Source organism: Sebastes fasciatus, chromosome 13 (assembly GCF_043250625.1).
Source record: "Sebastes fasciatus isolate fSebFas1 chromosome 13, fSebFas1.pri, whole genome shotgun sequence".
Classification (NCBI taxonomy): Eukaryota; Metazoa; Chordata; class Actinopteri; order Perciformes; family Sebastidae; genus Sebastes; species Sebastes fasciatus.
The window spans coordinates 9,033,702-9,047,427 of NC_133807.1; the positions used below are offsets into that span (position 1 = coordinate 9,033,702).

The 13,726-nt window shown below is 41.2% G+C and overlaps 2 protein-coding genes across 13 annotated transcripts in view; one reads left to right on the forward strand and one right to left on the reverse strand.

Annotated features, from left to right (window-relative positions):
• The window catches only part of LOC141780161 (trinucleotide repeat-containing gene 6A protein-like), a 38,711-nt gene extending 35,737 nt beyond the window's left edge, over window positions 1-2,974 (forward strand). For all 12 annotated transcript variants that reach the window (XM_074655273.1, XM_074655276.1, XM_074655274.1 and 9 more), the window contains 2 exons: window positions 140-279; window positions 1,590-2,974. In XM_074655273.1, coding sequence (XP_074511374.1) covers window positions 140-279; window positions 1,590-1,938 — 489 coding nt within the window. In that variant the 3' untranslated portion in view covers window positions 1,939-2,974. The remainder of the gene's footprint in view (window positions 1-139; window positions 280-1,589) is intronic.
• Window positions 2,975-9,393: 6,419 nt separating this feature from the next.
• Window positions 9,394-13,318, reverse strand: ndufab1b (NADH:ubiquinone oxidoreductase subunit AB1b). The gene is made up of 5 exons (XM_074655278.1): window positions 13,098-13,318; window positions 11,363-11,482; window positions 11,074-11,161; window positions 9,775-9,890; window positions 9,394-9,665 (listed from the first exon to the last, which is right to left on the reverse strand). Exons 1-4 carry the CDS (start codon window positions 13,263-13,265, stop codon window positions 9,799-9,801), a joined length of 468 nt encoding a protein of 155 aa, XP_074511379.1. The 5' UTR covers window positions 13,266-13,318; the 3' UTR covers window positions 9,394-9,665; window positions 9,775-9,798.
• Between the last annotated feature and the right edge of the window lie 408 nt (window positions 13,319-13,726).

Sequence of the window (13,726 nt, forward strand, 5' to 3'; positions counted from 1 at the left end):
CTCTGCAACTTTATTCAACGGTGTTTTTTGTCAGTTCATATTCAACAAACTGAACTCTTGAGGACACATTTCTGCATATTTGGCAACAGTTGTTTTAACAGCTGTCCCCGTTCATCCCGTCTGTGTTTGTGTCTCACAGATTGACGGCTCTACCCTGAGGACCTTGTGCATGCAGCACGGCCCTCTGATCACATTCCACCTCAACCTGCCGCACGGTAACGCCGTGGTATGCTACAGCTCCAAGGATGAGGCCGCAAAGGCCCAGAAGAGCCTGCACATGTAAGGACATCGGACACACACACACACACACACACACACACACACACACACACACACACTCTACTTTTCCATTTCTGTGTTAAAGCAGTCGCCCTGTATTAACAGTCTCATAATGGTTCATTGACTGGCCTGTTCAATACTTTACTCTGTCCTTTTACAAAATGAAATGGATCAGTCAGTGGCTGGAGAGATGAATAGAAGTTCAGTTTTACAGTCAGCCCCTGTATTCTAACTGTGTGACGCATTCATTTTGTTTATGTGCACAGTTGGCTGTTGCCAGTAAGTTGATTTCTTAAATGCCAGAAGAAACTCAGTATTAGTCACCGTCACCAGGGCAGGAGATAATATAGACCTGATGTCCTCAGCTAGATTTCTCCTCGAGATTGTCAGTTGCTTGTCATGTATACAGGCAACTGCCTCAAGCATGAGCAAGACAACACTTTAGAAAGGGAAAGTATCGATGTTCACGCATAGCAGTGAGATCAATGCACGTTATTTTAAATATTTCCATCCAATCTGACTGAAACTTAATCAAAAGTAGCCTCTATAAGTCTAAATAAGTTGGTTTTGACCTCTGAACATTTGATCATTTTTAAAATTCAATAAAACCAAAAAGCAGTGTGTTGCACCACTATGATAGGGATGTCACAGTGAGGAACCTTTCCCACGGTTAATAAACTTGTGACAACACGGTGTTACCGACCACACCGGACGTTTTACAAGAAAATATGTATATCTGTAGAGCGTTTACTTTGATCTTTACCGTTGGATGGCTGTGTGTCTGGCCTCTCCAGTTGAGATTTGGCTGCGGGGCCGCAGGTTTCCACCCGGCGCTTCTGCATCACGCACACCAGCTATGACTGCTCCGTCCTCAGCAAGGCAATTGCCTCATTAACGTTATGGTTCCGTTATAACATTGGGTTTAATTCCAAAATATTGCCAAATAACACGGTGCTGATATGCAAAAATGAACTAAATGGGTTTTATTTCTGTAAAAAAAAAATCAAATCAACGGTGGGGGCAGTGGGCAAGTTATGTAATCGGTGTATACCCAATAACACCAACTACTGTGACAAGCCTTCACTACGACTGTTCACATAGATAATTAATGCTCCCAGAATAAGGTCGGGGTTAGGGGAGAAATTTAATTATTTACCTGCTGCATGTAAACACAGATTTGCAGTAACCAGGTTACTAGAGTGCATGTAAACACATTCGGATTGCCTATTGCCGATTCCCGTCACAGGATGTTTTGAAGCAACACACACTCACTCACACGTGCTGTGTCTCACCTCTTTGTCTCTCTGCAGGTGTGTTTTGGGGAACACTACTATTCTGGCCGAGTTTGCCAGCGAGGAGGAAATCAACCGTTTCTTTGCACAAGGGCAGTCATTGGCCACTCCCTCCTCTAGCTGGCAGACCATCGGCTCCTCTCAGAGCAGAATGGATCAGTCTCACCCCTTTCCCAGCCGCGCTCCTGAACCCACCCAGTGGAACAGCAGCGATCTCCACAGCTCCTCCCTCTGGGGCGGGCCCAACTATTCCAGTAGCCTGTGGGGGAACCCCAGTGGCACCGATACAGGGAGGATCAGCAGCCCCTCTCCAATCAGCTCCTTCCTCCCGGTGGATCACCTGACAGGGGGCGTGGACTCCATGTGAACCGCCTGCCAATCAAACAGGCTGGAGGAAGGGTCAGTAGAGAATTATCAATAATCGGCAGAAGAAAATGAAAAAAAAACAGTAGTTATAAATGCAATGGCACTAGTTGGACTCTTTCTCACTTACAAGATATACAACAAAGCGGGGTCACCCCTGTGGAAAACAAGTTACGTTTCTCTCTCTGCACATATGTCCACTTTGTTTTAGCCCAAAAACATATCAGTCGGAATACTTGAATCATGCAGGCCAATTCTATAATGTGAACGGATGGATATTTGCTTCCAGGTAGTGCTCTTTCAGACCGAAAAAAGCTTCAATCGAGCTCATTATTATATATATATTTTTTGTTTCATTCGTCATGTTTATTTGAATTCCAATTCTTTTCATTTTTAACGTTTTCTTTTTTTTTGTTTTGTTTTTTTGCATTTGTTTGCTGACAATGTTGGAGTATGAGCTTTTTTAACTTTGCACTGAATGTGGTTTTTTCTCAGTATATATAATCTGCAATATAGAGGGAGCAGCCAGTTTTTCCAGTGTAGCTGTTTACTCATTGAGGTCCTTACCGTATGTGTGTATGCGTGTGCACGCGCACGTATGTGTGCGGAAGTACTTTGTGTGTGTGAGTGCGTGCGTGAATGAGTATGTGTGCGCTCCTCTCTGCCTTGGCACGCCTACCTTACTGCGTTGTCGTGGAGTTCAAGATCAACAGATAGTTAAAGAAGAATAAAAAGCTGATTTAGGAGGATTATCTGGTGATAGTAAAAGTGACATTAAAAAGTATTGCACCAATTTTGTTTTAAAACTAAAGAACGTTGAGCTCTGCAGTGCAAAGGACTGTAGCCGCAGCTGGGACTAGCAAGCCCCGCCCACCCCAGTGTAGGGGGCGGGGCCTATCTAGCAAGCCCTCCCACTAGCCCCCTAGTGGGCAGGGGGGAAACAGCACTTTCAGAATAGGCTTTCAATGTTTGGAGGTGCCACACTGCAACCTCTTGTTTACAAGACTTAGGAGGCGGAACGTGTGTTCATTCTTCATTTTAAAGAGAAGATGGAATAAAATAGAAAATACTCAAAAAAAAAAAATACAAAATAAATAAAAAAAATCTATAAAACAAATAGAAAAACTTAAAAAAAATTTAAACTCTTATTGAGGATGAAGACGATGCTTTGTAACTCTGGGAATTCGGATCAGTGTTTTTGGCCATGGCGTTGGTTATTTGAACTATTCCTCTTTGTCTGCTAAATAACCAGCAATGGTTCTCAGGAAATCAAGCCAGTTTTCCCCCCCTTGTAGGTGAATTAAAAAAAACTACTACTCCTTGTAGGAAAGGAAAATCCAACTTCTAGCACTGAAAACTATGTATAGGTCTGTAAGTTTTATTTTCTCTGCCAAATAACTGCTTTAAGCTGGAGAAGCTCAACACACTGCTTTCAATATGCTGTCTTTTGAGGGACAGGGGGGTCCTGACGTGGGGGGGTGGAGGACGGGCTGTAGAAACCCCAATGCTCCCTCTCTCCTCCTCTTCCTCCACTCCTCCACTCCACTGATGTAAAAATCAAAAAGTGGGGAGTGTTTATTGCGCGAGTGTTTGACTGTCAGTGGAAAATGTTCTGTCTTGTCAGACTTATAAACCAAGAGAAAGGCGAATCCGTATCTATGCATACTGTAGCCTCTCACATGGCCTACCGAGAGGCGTTTTTTTTCTTTTTTTCCCCCGTGTCTCATAAAATGTTTTAAATGTTTCATTAAGTACAACAAAATGCGAAATATAACTTGCTTTTTTTTTTTTTTTTAATCGCTCTCATTGCCACAAATGGTGTTTTGAAAAAAGGAAAGAAGAAAAACTTTTAAAAATCTGTTTGTTTTGGTTGAAGATAATATTTTAACAGTGCAAAAGTCGTCCACATTTCATTGCCTTGATCCTAATTGTGTCCGAAGATGCAACAACAAGTCAAGTGGCTTCTACCTGTTTACAAATAGAATATGATTGTATTGTTGTACTGTTTTTTTTTTTTCTTCCTTTTGAGTGGGGGGAGGGAGGGGGGGGTGTACTCATCTGAAGTTCCTGACCTGATGAATCGTGTGTGGATGTGTCTGTATGGATGTGTGTGTGGGTGTGTTAAGAGGCTCTGTATCGGCAGACGTGAGGTCTACCGCTGGAGGGCAAGTGTTAGGGGTCGTGGTTGTGTGTGAGAATGGCGTGAATGTAAATCCACCAGTGGCGTTTGTTGACAAAATACACGTGTGAATAATAGATGTACCTATCTACCAGTGATTGTTTAGTTACTATGATGCACAATTATCGGGGGAAAAACAAAAGCTTCAGAGAGTGCGCTAACGAGAAGTCAGCATTAGCGAAGCCATGGACCTTAATTTCTTTTCTTCATCGTGTAATAATTCTGCCTGTTGTGTGTGTGTGTGTGTGTGTGTGTGTGTTGCCCCTCCGATATAGGTTTTTATTTCAGAAGTACTAGTAGCGTTGGCTTAAGTTGTGTTTTTAAGTTTAGTCGTGAATATTTAACAACTTCAAAGCATACGTAGTGAGACAGAACCTTGAGTATTAGCCAGACTTGACAGTGGTGTGTGCCAGTATTGAACTGCTCTCTACCAAATAATTCAATCATACAAAAAGATTAGTTTACTTAATTCCAGATCTCTTTGCTTAAACTATATATATATATATATCTCTTATTTGTATTTGTTTTTGTTTAACAAATGTTATCAAGTGGAACATCTGAACCATGTTTGTTTTTTGAGTTAACTTAATTTGACAAATTGAACTGAGGAGCCTTGGATTTTGCACTTGGGTGGATTAGAGGAAAGGCCGAGCGAGCGGAGAGCAAAGCCGAGACGGACGGACGGTCAGACAGACGGCTTGGTGGTGTAGTTTTGATTTTCAGGTCTGTCTGAGGGAGAAGGTGCGTCTGTGAGAGTATTGTGACAGGGTAATGTGTGTGTTTGTGTGTGTGAGTGCGTGTGTGTTGTGACTAGAGAAGATGGTGCTTTGTTGGCCCCAGTGAGGGAGCGAGAGAAGAGGGAGGGGGGTTGTCATCCTCCTCTCCAGGTTTACCTCTCCCTGTTCACTGGGCCGGCTGGTCAGAGCGGCGGCATCGCCACGTCGCCTGCACTGAGCCAGAATGTAGCTGCAAACGGTTTTAAAAAAAGTATAAATGACGGCCGGCGCCTCGATCTGCCTTCTCTGGCACTCGATCAGCCTCAAACATGGAACCACCGCACGGAAAAAATAAAGCAACCACTGCTCATCGTTTATGTATTTCAAACAGTATTCGACTACTGCTCTGACCACGCCCGGTTGTCATGGCGATCGTTGTGGCGTGGAAATGCTCGTGTCTTGAGCTTGACTGAAACGAGGCAAGGCTTCTCGTTGCCCAGTAGCGACTCAGGCACGGGGACTTGTGATCGGCTGGTTCTTCCTGGCTTTTCAGGGACACAGGGTTCCACTTGCCTCTTTTACTGGCTCATCCAGGATCAGCTCTCCCTCTCCAAACTCCTAAGCTTAACTACAGGAGAGGAAACGCAAAACTGACAGGAGGTCCGGGGCAAGTGAACTCTAAATAGTCTATATTCCCTTTCCGCTCTTGATGAAATTATTTTACACTTCGTTCATTCTGATTTTTTGGCGATTGCTGCTCCGGGAGCAGTTTTGTCCCGCCTCAGTATCCTTACCTTAACCAATTAGTGGGACAAAATGTGACCCCCTGACGAGCAGCTCAGGAGGCAGCATGGCTCTGCTGTTAGAGAAGGGACAAGCAACGTCTGTAAAACGCCTCTCATTGATGTTAATGTTACTATTGTTTTGGTTCCCAGCTTAATCTTGCTCTGTTTCTGTCTCGTCCAATCTACTGTTAGTGTGTGAGTGCGTGTGGGAAGATGCAAAAACCCAGTCTCGTTCAGAAACAGTGTGTGTATGTTCGAACACATTATCATGCCAAATCAAGGAGGGAGGGTGAGAGGGAAGGAAAGGGATTGATAATATTTTTTTTTGGTTGTTGTTGTGTACGTGTGTATTTAAAAAAGCTGGACAATGTTAAATGCTTGAAGAAGAAAAAATGTCATTTGCAAAAAGGATGATGTGAGGAAAACCTTTTCAGTAAGTGAAAAACCACCACGAGCAATGTACAATCCCCAGGGCTGCCAAGCAGCTTCCCAACAGGGCCAGACGAGGGGAGGAAAGATGGAAATAAGGAAAGGAGGGTAGGAGAGGAGGGAAGCTGGCTGGTGATACTCTACTACTTTTTAATGTTTAAGAAAAATAATGTGACTTCTTGTTTTTTCTCTTGACTTAACTATCCTGTGAGCAAATGCTATATTATATCATAACACACACACCTTACGGCTCCTACTGTCGATCAAAAGCGCTAAGGCTATTTTTTCTGACACAAAAAAACAACAAAAAACAAAAACACAAACTGTGAGAATCTGCTGTCTTTTTTGTCATTTTACATTTAATATGAATACACACAAACAAAAACCCTGAAAAGCTTTAGTCTAACCAGCACAAAGATGTGGGTGGGGCGGGGCGGGTGGTGTTATCGTGGGCGGGGGGGTGGGTTTACAGTACAGAGGGGAGGGATGGGTGTCGCTCAGAGAGACTATGCAGTGGAGTGTTGAACCCAGGCTTCCATGTCCACCTTGGGTTTTTTGCTTTCTTTAAAAAAAACTAAAAAAAAAAAATCCCAAAAATGTTTTAAAAACACCGTTGAGATGGGATTCCCAATAATATTCCTCAAACATGTTGTGCCATCGTTGAATCGTACTACTACTAATAATAATAATAACTGAAAAAAAAAACCTTTATTACCTAGCAACCGTCGGGCCAGTTGTAGCAGGAGAGGAGGACAGGTTAAGATTTGCAAAGTCCATTTCTTTATTTTCACAGCTTGTCTCCTCGATAAGCCGAGGAGAGTGAGGCCGGTGAAACTGCAAATTTTACACAACTACAATGTTTTTTATAGAGATTCTATCAATCCACAGTGTGTAGTTGGATCACCTGTAAACCTATTATGCACATTGCTTTGGGAGACTGTTGAAACTATATATAATATATATATATATGAGAATATAAACGTACAGTGTCTATAATCAACGAGAGGATGTCTTCCTCTCTTACAAACAAAACAGGAAGTACCTTTTTATTTTCAAATGTCTTCCTCGGGTCATCAAAGGATTTTATCTTAACTTCGGGGGAAACTGCACTTTTTGAAGGACAATCTTTATTTGTATGGGTATATAAATTGACAAAAACGAAGTCGCCTGATATTACAAGGTATAGAAAACCAACTCCAGTGTGCTCTAATAATGAATGTCTCCTCTGATGCTGTCTGTTTTGTTTGGTTTCATTTAATCTTTTTATTCTCCTTCCTTTGTTGCTTGGTTTGTTCTGTATTATTTTTTTTCTCCTATTTTTCTGGATTTTAGTGCTCTTAAGAGAATCTGTACTAAGGTGTAGAGTAGTAAGTAGTAGGTCTTCTGTTGGCTGTACTCGTATACTGATTACTGTTTGTAACCCTCTGGCTCCTGCAGCCGTCATACAAAGCTGTAAAACTTGGGTACAACCCTCAATAAAAGACTAACAATGACTCAGCATTTTCTCCTGGACTTTTTATTTCTCCTCGTCTGCTTCTCTGTAAAAGCTGTAATATCTGCAATCATTTAAATCCTTTCATTTCCATTTTTTTTACTTTTAAATGTAAATGTTATTGTTTTTCATTTAGTTACCACAGAACAAACATAAGTTGTGCCAGTGATATACATATGGATACAACTTGTGTTCCTGGCGTTATTTCATTTCTATTTTAAAAGATGTAATGCATCTCTGCAATTTCCTCACATTGTTTTTCTCTGTCAGGTAATCTTCCATGTTTTATGCTTTAAGACATTTCATCGAATTAGATATTTTAAATTTCAAGAATTCACTGAGATCTTAGAAACTTCTGAGAAATTTTAAGTTGGAAAGTGAACTATTTCATAAATGTTCAAATTAATTTCCAATCCCACAGTCCTGCATTCAAACTCCTGCATAAGTAAAATTACAGAAATATTAAAAATTAAAAGTACTGGTTCTGCTGAAAATTGCCCGCATGACTGATATATTATTATTGTTAGGGCTCTCAATTGATTAAAATATGTCATCGTGATTAATCGCATGATTGTCCATAGTTAATCGCAATTAATCACACTTTTTATCTGTTCAAAATGTACCTTAAAGGGAAATTTATCAAGTATTTAATACTCTTATCAACATGGAAGTGGGCAAATATGCTGCTTTATGGAAATATATGTATATATTTAATATTGGAAATCAATTAACACTAAACAATGACGAATATTGTCCAGAAACCCTCAGGTACTGCATTTAGCATAAGAAATATGCTCAAATCATAACATGGCAAACTGCAGCCCAACAGGCAACAACAGCCGTCAGTGTGCTGACTTGACTATGACTTGCACCAAACTGCATGTGATTATCATGAAGTGAGCATGTCTGTACTCGTGGGTACCCATAGAACCCATTTTCATTCACATATCTTGAGGTCAGAGGTCAAGGGACACCTTTGAAAATGGCCATGCCAGTTTTTCCTCGCCGAAAGTTTGAAGCGTTATTTGGCCTCCTTCATGACAAGCTACTATGACAGTTAGTATACTATATTATACTATACTAGTATAGTACCAATGTATTCCTTAGGTTTTCTAGTTTCATATGATGCCATCTATATCTTCAATCTAGTTTTAAATCTGAGCCCGCGACAACCTGAAATCAGTGATGTTTAAACAAATTTGCATTATAATGTTAACAGCCCTAATTATTATATATTACATGATTAATTTGTTAACACTGATACAAGTTTTGTCCAGTGGTTCCCCACCTAAGAGTTCACAAGCCAAAAAGATTGGGAACCACTGCTTTAATTTGAGTGTTTTTTCTTTATTATGATTATTTATCTGAAAAGTGACTCGTAACTACAGCTGTCATAAATATAGTGGTGTACAATATTTCCCTCTACAATGAAGTAGAAACCATAAAGTACCTTAAAGCTGTACTTAAGTATAGTACTTTAGTAAATGTAGTTGTTTTTCCATCCAGTTTAGACACATTAAGTTTATTTGTACAGTTTTGGAACAAAAATGATCAGTTAAAAAGCTAAATTTTACTACATCACTGTCTCCAAACTAGACTGATGTCTCATTAGCACAAAAAAAGCTCCATTTAACAGTCGTAACATGAATGTTGGAAGGATTATATGTTCTTTTGTGGATTTAGAAAATATCGTGACCTTCAGACTGAGACTCGCTTGTTTAAACTCTACTACACGACTCTTGTCTCAAAACCACATCTTTATTTCTGAACTTGGCATTCTGATATTAAGTTTAACTCAACGACATGACGATGCTCCTCCTGTCATATGGGAATGAATGTCACAGCAGAGACACACAGCTCTATACAGGATGTGTATTTATTGATCTATTCATGAGAAATTATACATTGGAACCACATTGTGGAGCTGGAAGAGAAAAAAAAATCAAAACTGTGATAGACTTTTTAAATGTTTTGTTCATCTTCCGAGCTCCGAAAGAACACGTTCATTTAAATACATTGAAACATGAGACGCGGCAGCTTTGACGTCAACGGTGCCGTACTGGACAGAAGAGCTGACGGTGAGGAAGTGGGAAATGTACTTCCTGTGCGGTCACGCTGGGGTCAACCTCTCTGGAAGAAATATACAATAGTGATGAGTGACTACACAGGAAACAACAGAATGTACGTGTGTAATTGAGATGGTGAAGAGGCAGAAAACAGGGCTGACGGAGAGACTTACCTCTGTAGTGAACTATAGAGAACATTATTCATAAACGTCCTTCTTGTCTGCGATGTACTGTACAATATCACCAGGACTCATCAACTTCTCTGCTTCTCCGTCAGGGATCTCAAAGCCTGCAGAAGAAACACAGAATACAAAAGGTCATATAAACGCAGGCTCACGTTTTCATGCCACGTTTTCATGCCACCGTAAACATGCTTGCTATGGTCCAATGAAAACCATGCATCTCAATTTGGTGATTTTTAATTTTTCATATCAATTTAAGTATTGAGTGATCCTTTATGGGTTGAGAAAAGTCTCACATAGGGCTGAGACTAACGAGTATTTCCATTATCGATTAATCTGCAGATCCTTTTCACGATGAATTGTTTGGTCAATAAAATGTAAATAATCCTCAATGTACTTTCTCAAGAGTCCTTTTTGACATCATCAGATGTAGACCTGCAGCGATTAATCCATTAGTTGTCAACTATTAAATTAATCGCCAACTTTTTTGATCATCGGTTTGAGTAATGTCTTAAGAAGAAAAAAGAAAAAATTGTCTGAGTCCAGCTTCTTAAATGTGAATATGTTCTGGTTTCTTTCCTCCTCTATGACAGTAAACTGAATATATTTCAGTAGTGGACAAAACAAGACATTTGAGGACTTCATCTATGGCTTTTAAAGACACTGATCGATATGTTTCACCATTTTCTGATATTTTAGAGACCAAAAAACTAATCGTGAAAATAATCAACAATAAAAATAATCGTTAGTTGCGATCCTAATCAGATGACTTGTTTGGTCCAACCAACAGCCCAAAATCTAAAAGATATTTAGATTCCAATGATATAAAACACCAGCAAATCGTCACATTTGAGAAGCTGCAACCACAGATTGTTTGGCACTTTTGCTTAAAAAATGTCTTCAACAATTTATCACTTAACAGAATAGTTACAGATTCATTATTCTGTTGATCGACTAATCGACTAATCGTTGCAGCGCTATTCTCACACTACTTAATTAACCATTCAAAGCATTTATCTGAAAAATGCATCGTCTTTTGTTTTTAGATTTGTGGTTTTCACAAAACAGTGACTATGTGGTAAATTTGCTTGTGGAGGAAGAAAAAAAGGCAGAGACTAAAAATAAAAGGAAAACTGTACTGAATGCATGAAATCAGTGATTCAATAGGCTGCACAGCCACTCTCTCTCACAGCGGAAAACTCGCCTTGCAAGTGTGCAGACGGACCGTTTCACTTCACAGTATACTGTGCAGCCCTGACTGACCAGCAGCTACACGGCCTGCTGACTCACCAAACTCATCCTCCATGGCCATGATGATCTCCACCTGGTCCAAACTGTCCAGACCCAGGTCTTTCATGAAGTGGGAGGTTGCCTGCAGCTGTGGAGCAGACAGTAACACAGACATTAGAAATGTAGTTTTAGCTTGGTTCTTCTTCACAGTTTGAAACATAAACATGATCACATGTAACCTGTTAAGCAACAGACACAACGCATCAATTGTTCACAATGTATTCATTGTTTAGTCCGTCAGTGAGCAGAGTGCAGGCCTGATAGTTTCTTAGCTAGTTCTCTCTCTCACCTTCTCAGGGTTGATCTTGTCGTAGAGCTTGAGGACGTACATGACGCGTTCTTTGATGGTTACTAGGGTGAGGGGGGGCAGGTCCCCATACTGTCGGCACAACACGCCCACTGAGGGGATCTGAGGAGGAAGAGGAGCAAGGTGTGATGAGGTGGGCGGAGGTCATGGAAATGCACAGAGGTTAAAGAAATGGTGATCAGAAAAAAAGATACCAATGACATTTATTAAGCTCCCTTCCCATCGGTGGGTCAAAATCTTATGAGCACAAAATGTCAGCAGGCTGTAGCTCAAGAGTGCATGTTAAGCACAGTACTATTCCACTATTCATGCATAAATCGCAACCAGGTTACACTACAGTACCACTCTCTTTCCTGGGTTATGCAGACAGGAACAGGAAGTACGCCTTACAAGCAAAGCTGAACACATTACTCCAGTACATACATCACTTTATTAGCCATTAGTGCAATACAAAACACACTTCAAATGTATACTTAGTCTGGCTTTACACTCTAATACATTTTTTAACCTACTCAACAGCAGTCATGTCTTGACCTCTCAGATTATGAGGTGTTTTTTCTACTGTACTGAAACAAGAGATGCAGATCTAGTGAGGGTGATTTTTGTTAATTTGGTCTTGGTCTCTCTGTGAAACAAAGACAGCTCTCAGGAACTCAGGAAGGCCAGACAGATATCTGTAGACGCTTCACATCCACTAAACTCTGAGTTTGAGCTCCTCCCGTCTGGCCGTCGATTTAAGGTCCGACAGCGAGCCGGATCATATATAAGAGGTCTTTTATTCCCCATGCTGTACAGGTACTGAATGCAAAATGACTGCACTAAGGAAGACCTTACGTATTTTGAAAGGTGTAACTTATCCCCATCTGTTGCTGCTGTTTCCTGCCCATTTGCACAATTGTACGTTTGTAGTTGTATGTTTAGTAACAGGGCAGAGTGTTTTGCTGACTGTATCTTTTTAATGTTTGAATTTTATGTCATGTTTGAATTTATCTTTTATGTACTAGAGAAGCCAAAGACAGATTTCCACTAAGGTGGACAATAAAGTAAAGTGAACTACCTGATGACCTGAGATCAGTCACAACTATGTCCACAATCCAAAGCAAACTGAAAACGTTACCATTTTCCAAAGCTCATAATAAATTACTGTGTGTGTGTCTGTGGAGATTATTACTCTCTCTGGGTGGGCATTTTTATTTTAAATTCTTCTCCATTTAATGAAATGAGCTATATAATTGTCTTCCTTCTAAATGTTGTAACAGACCAACGACTTGCATAATAACACAGATCCACTTGTAACTCACAAAACAGTAATTGATCTCGCTAACAACATCATACACAACACAAAAACACAGTTTAATGTGGCAAACCACCATCAGCTATTGCTCTGCTAGAATCTAGTGTTAGGTTTCAGTGTGAGCATCCACATGTCTGTAGACTGAAGGTGAGACGAGGGCAACAACACAGATGTTAACTTAGCTAACTGGCTAACCAGCACAACATGGCTGTTGAGTAATCAGAACATAACGTTAACAAGGTTTAATGGACTTCAGGTTCGTTATCACACCATGAGGTTTTCATTCATGGTAGAATAAACATCCTGCATGCCATCACGAGCTCTCTGTTGTCTCTGAGAGGCAGACAGGTTTGAAAGGCGTCACTAGGTCACAGCAGCAGCAGCGCGCTGCTAGTAGGCCGAAGACGGTTCAATGTTACTCACCCGGCTCTGACCGAGCCACCGCGTCCTCCGGCTGTCTGCGGCCGAGGAGAAGGAGAAGGAGACGGGTCGGTGGACGGCTCCTCTGACAGCCAGGCTACCGGAGGAGGAGAGCCGCAGCGAGGGCCGGGCCAGCGAGCGGACACACTGCTGCAGGACACGGGCAGCCATGACGGAGAGAAGTGACGGGAGCACCCAGCATGCAACACGAGGAGATGTTACAGGATCAGGGGCTCCGTCTGTACGCATGCGCACAACTCAAACTGTGTGATTCAGCTAAGGGAAGACCAATCAATAACAGAATCACATTACAGGATTAGTTGTTTAAAGGGACTGCTTGTAACTTTCAAAAATGCTTGTTAACAGCGACTTAACGGCCACACCTGTAGCCGTTAAGTCAACAAAAGTCAGCGTCGGGTTCGCGCTTGTGCACGCTCTAAATAGACATGAATGTGCATCACTTAAAACAGTGAGGCGACACACGTCAGCTAAAACCACAATATCACTGTATATTTCACTTGCTTGGCAGTAATGTTAGCTGACCAGACGAAGGTCTCTCCATGAATCACTGCTGATCCTAGTGTTTGCTTTTGGCTGCAGCAGGAAAAGCGGGTCGGTGCCGAGGCATATGC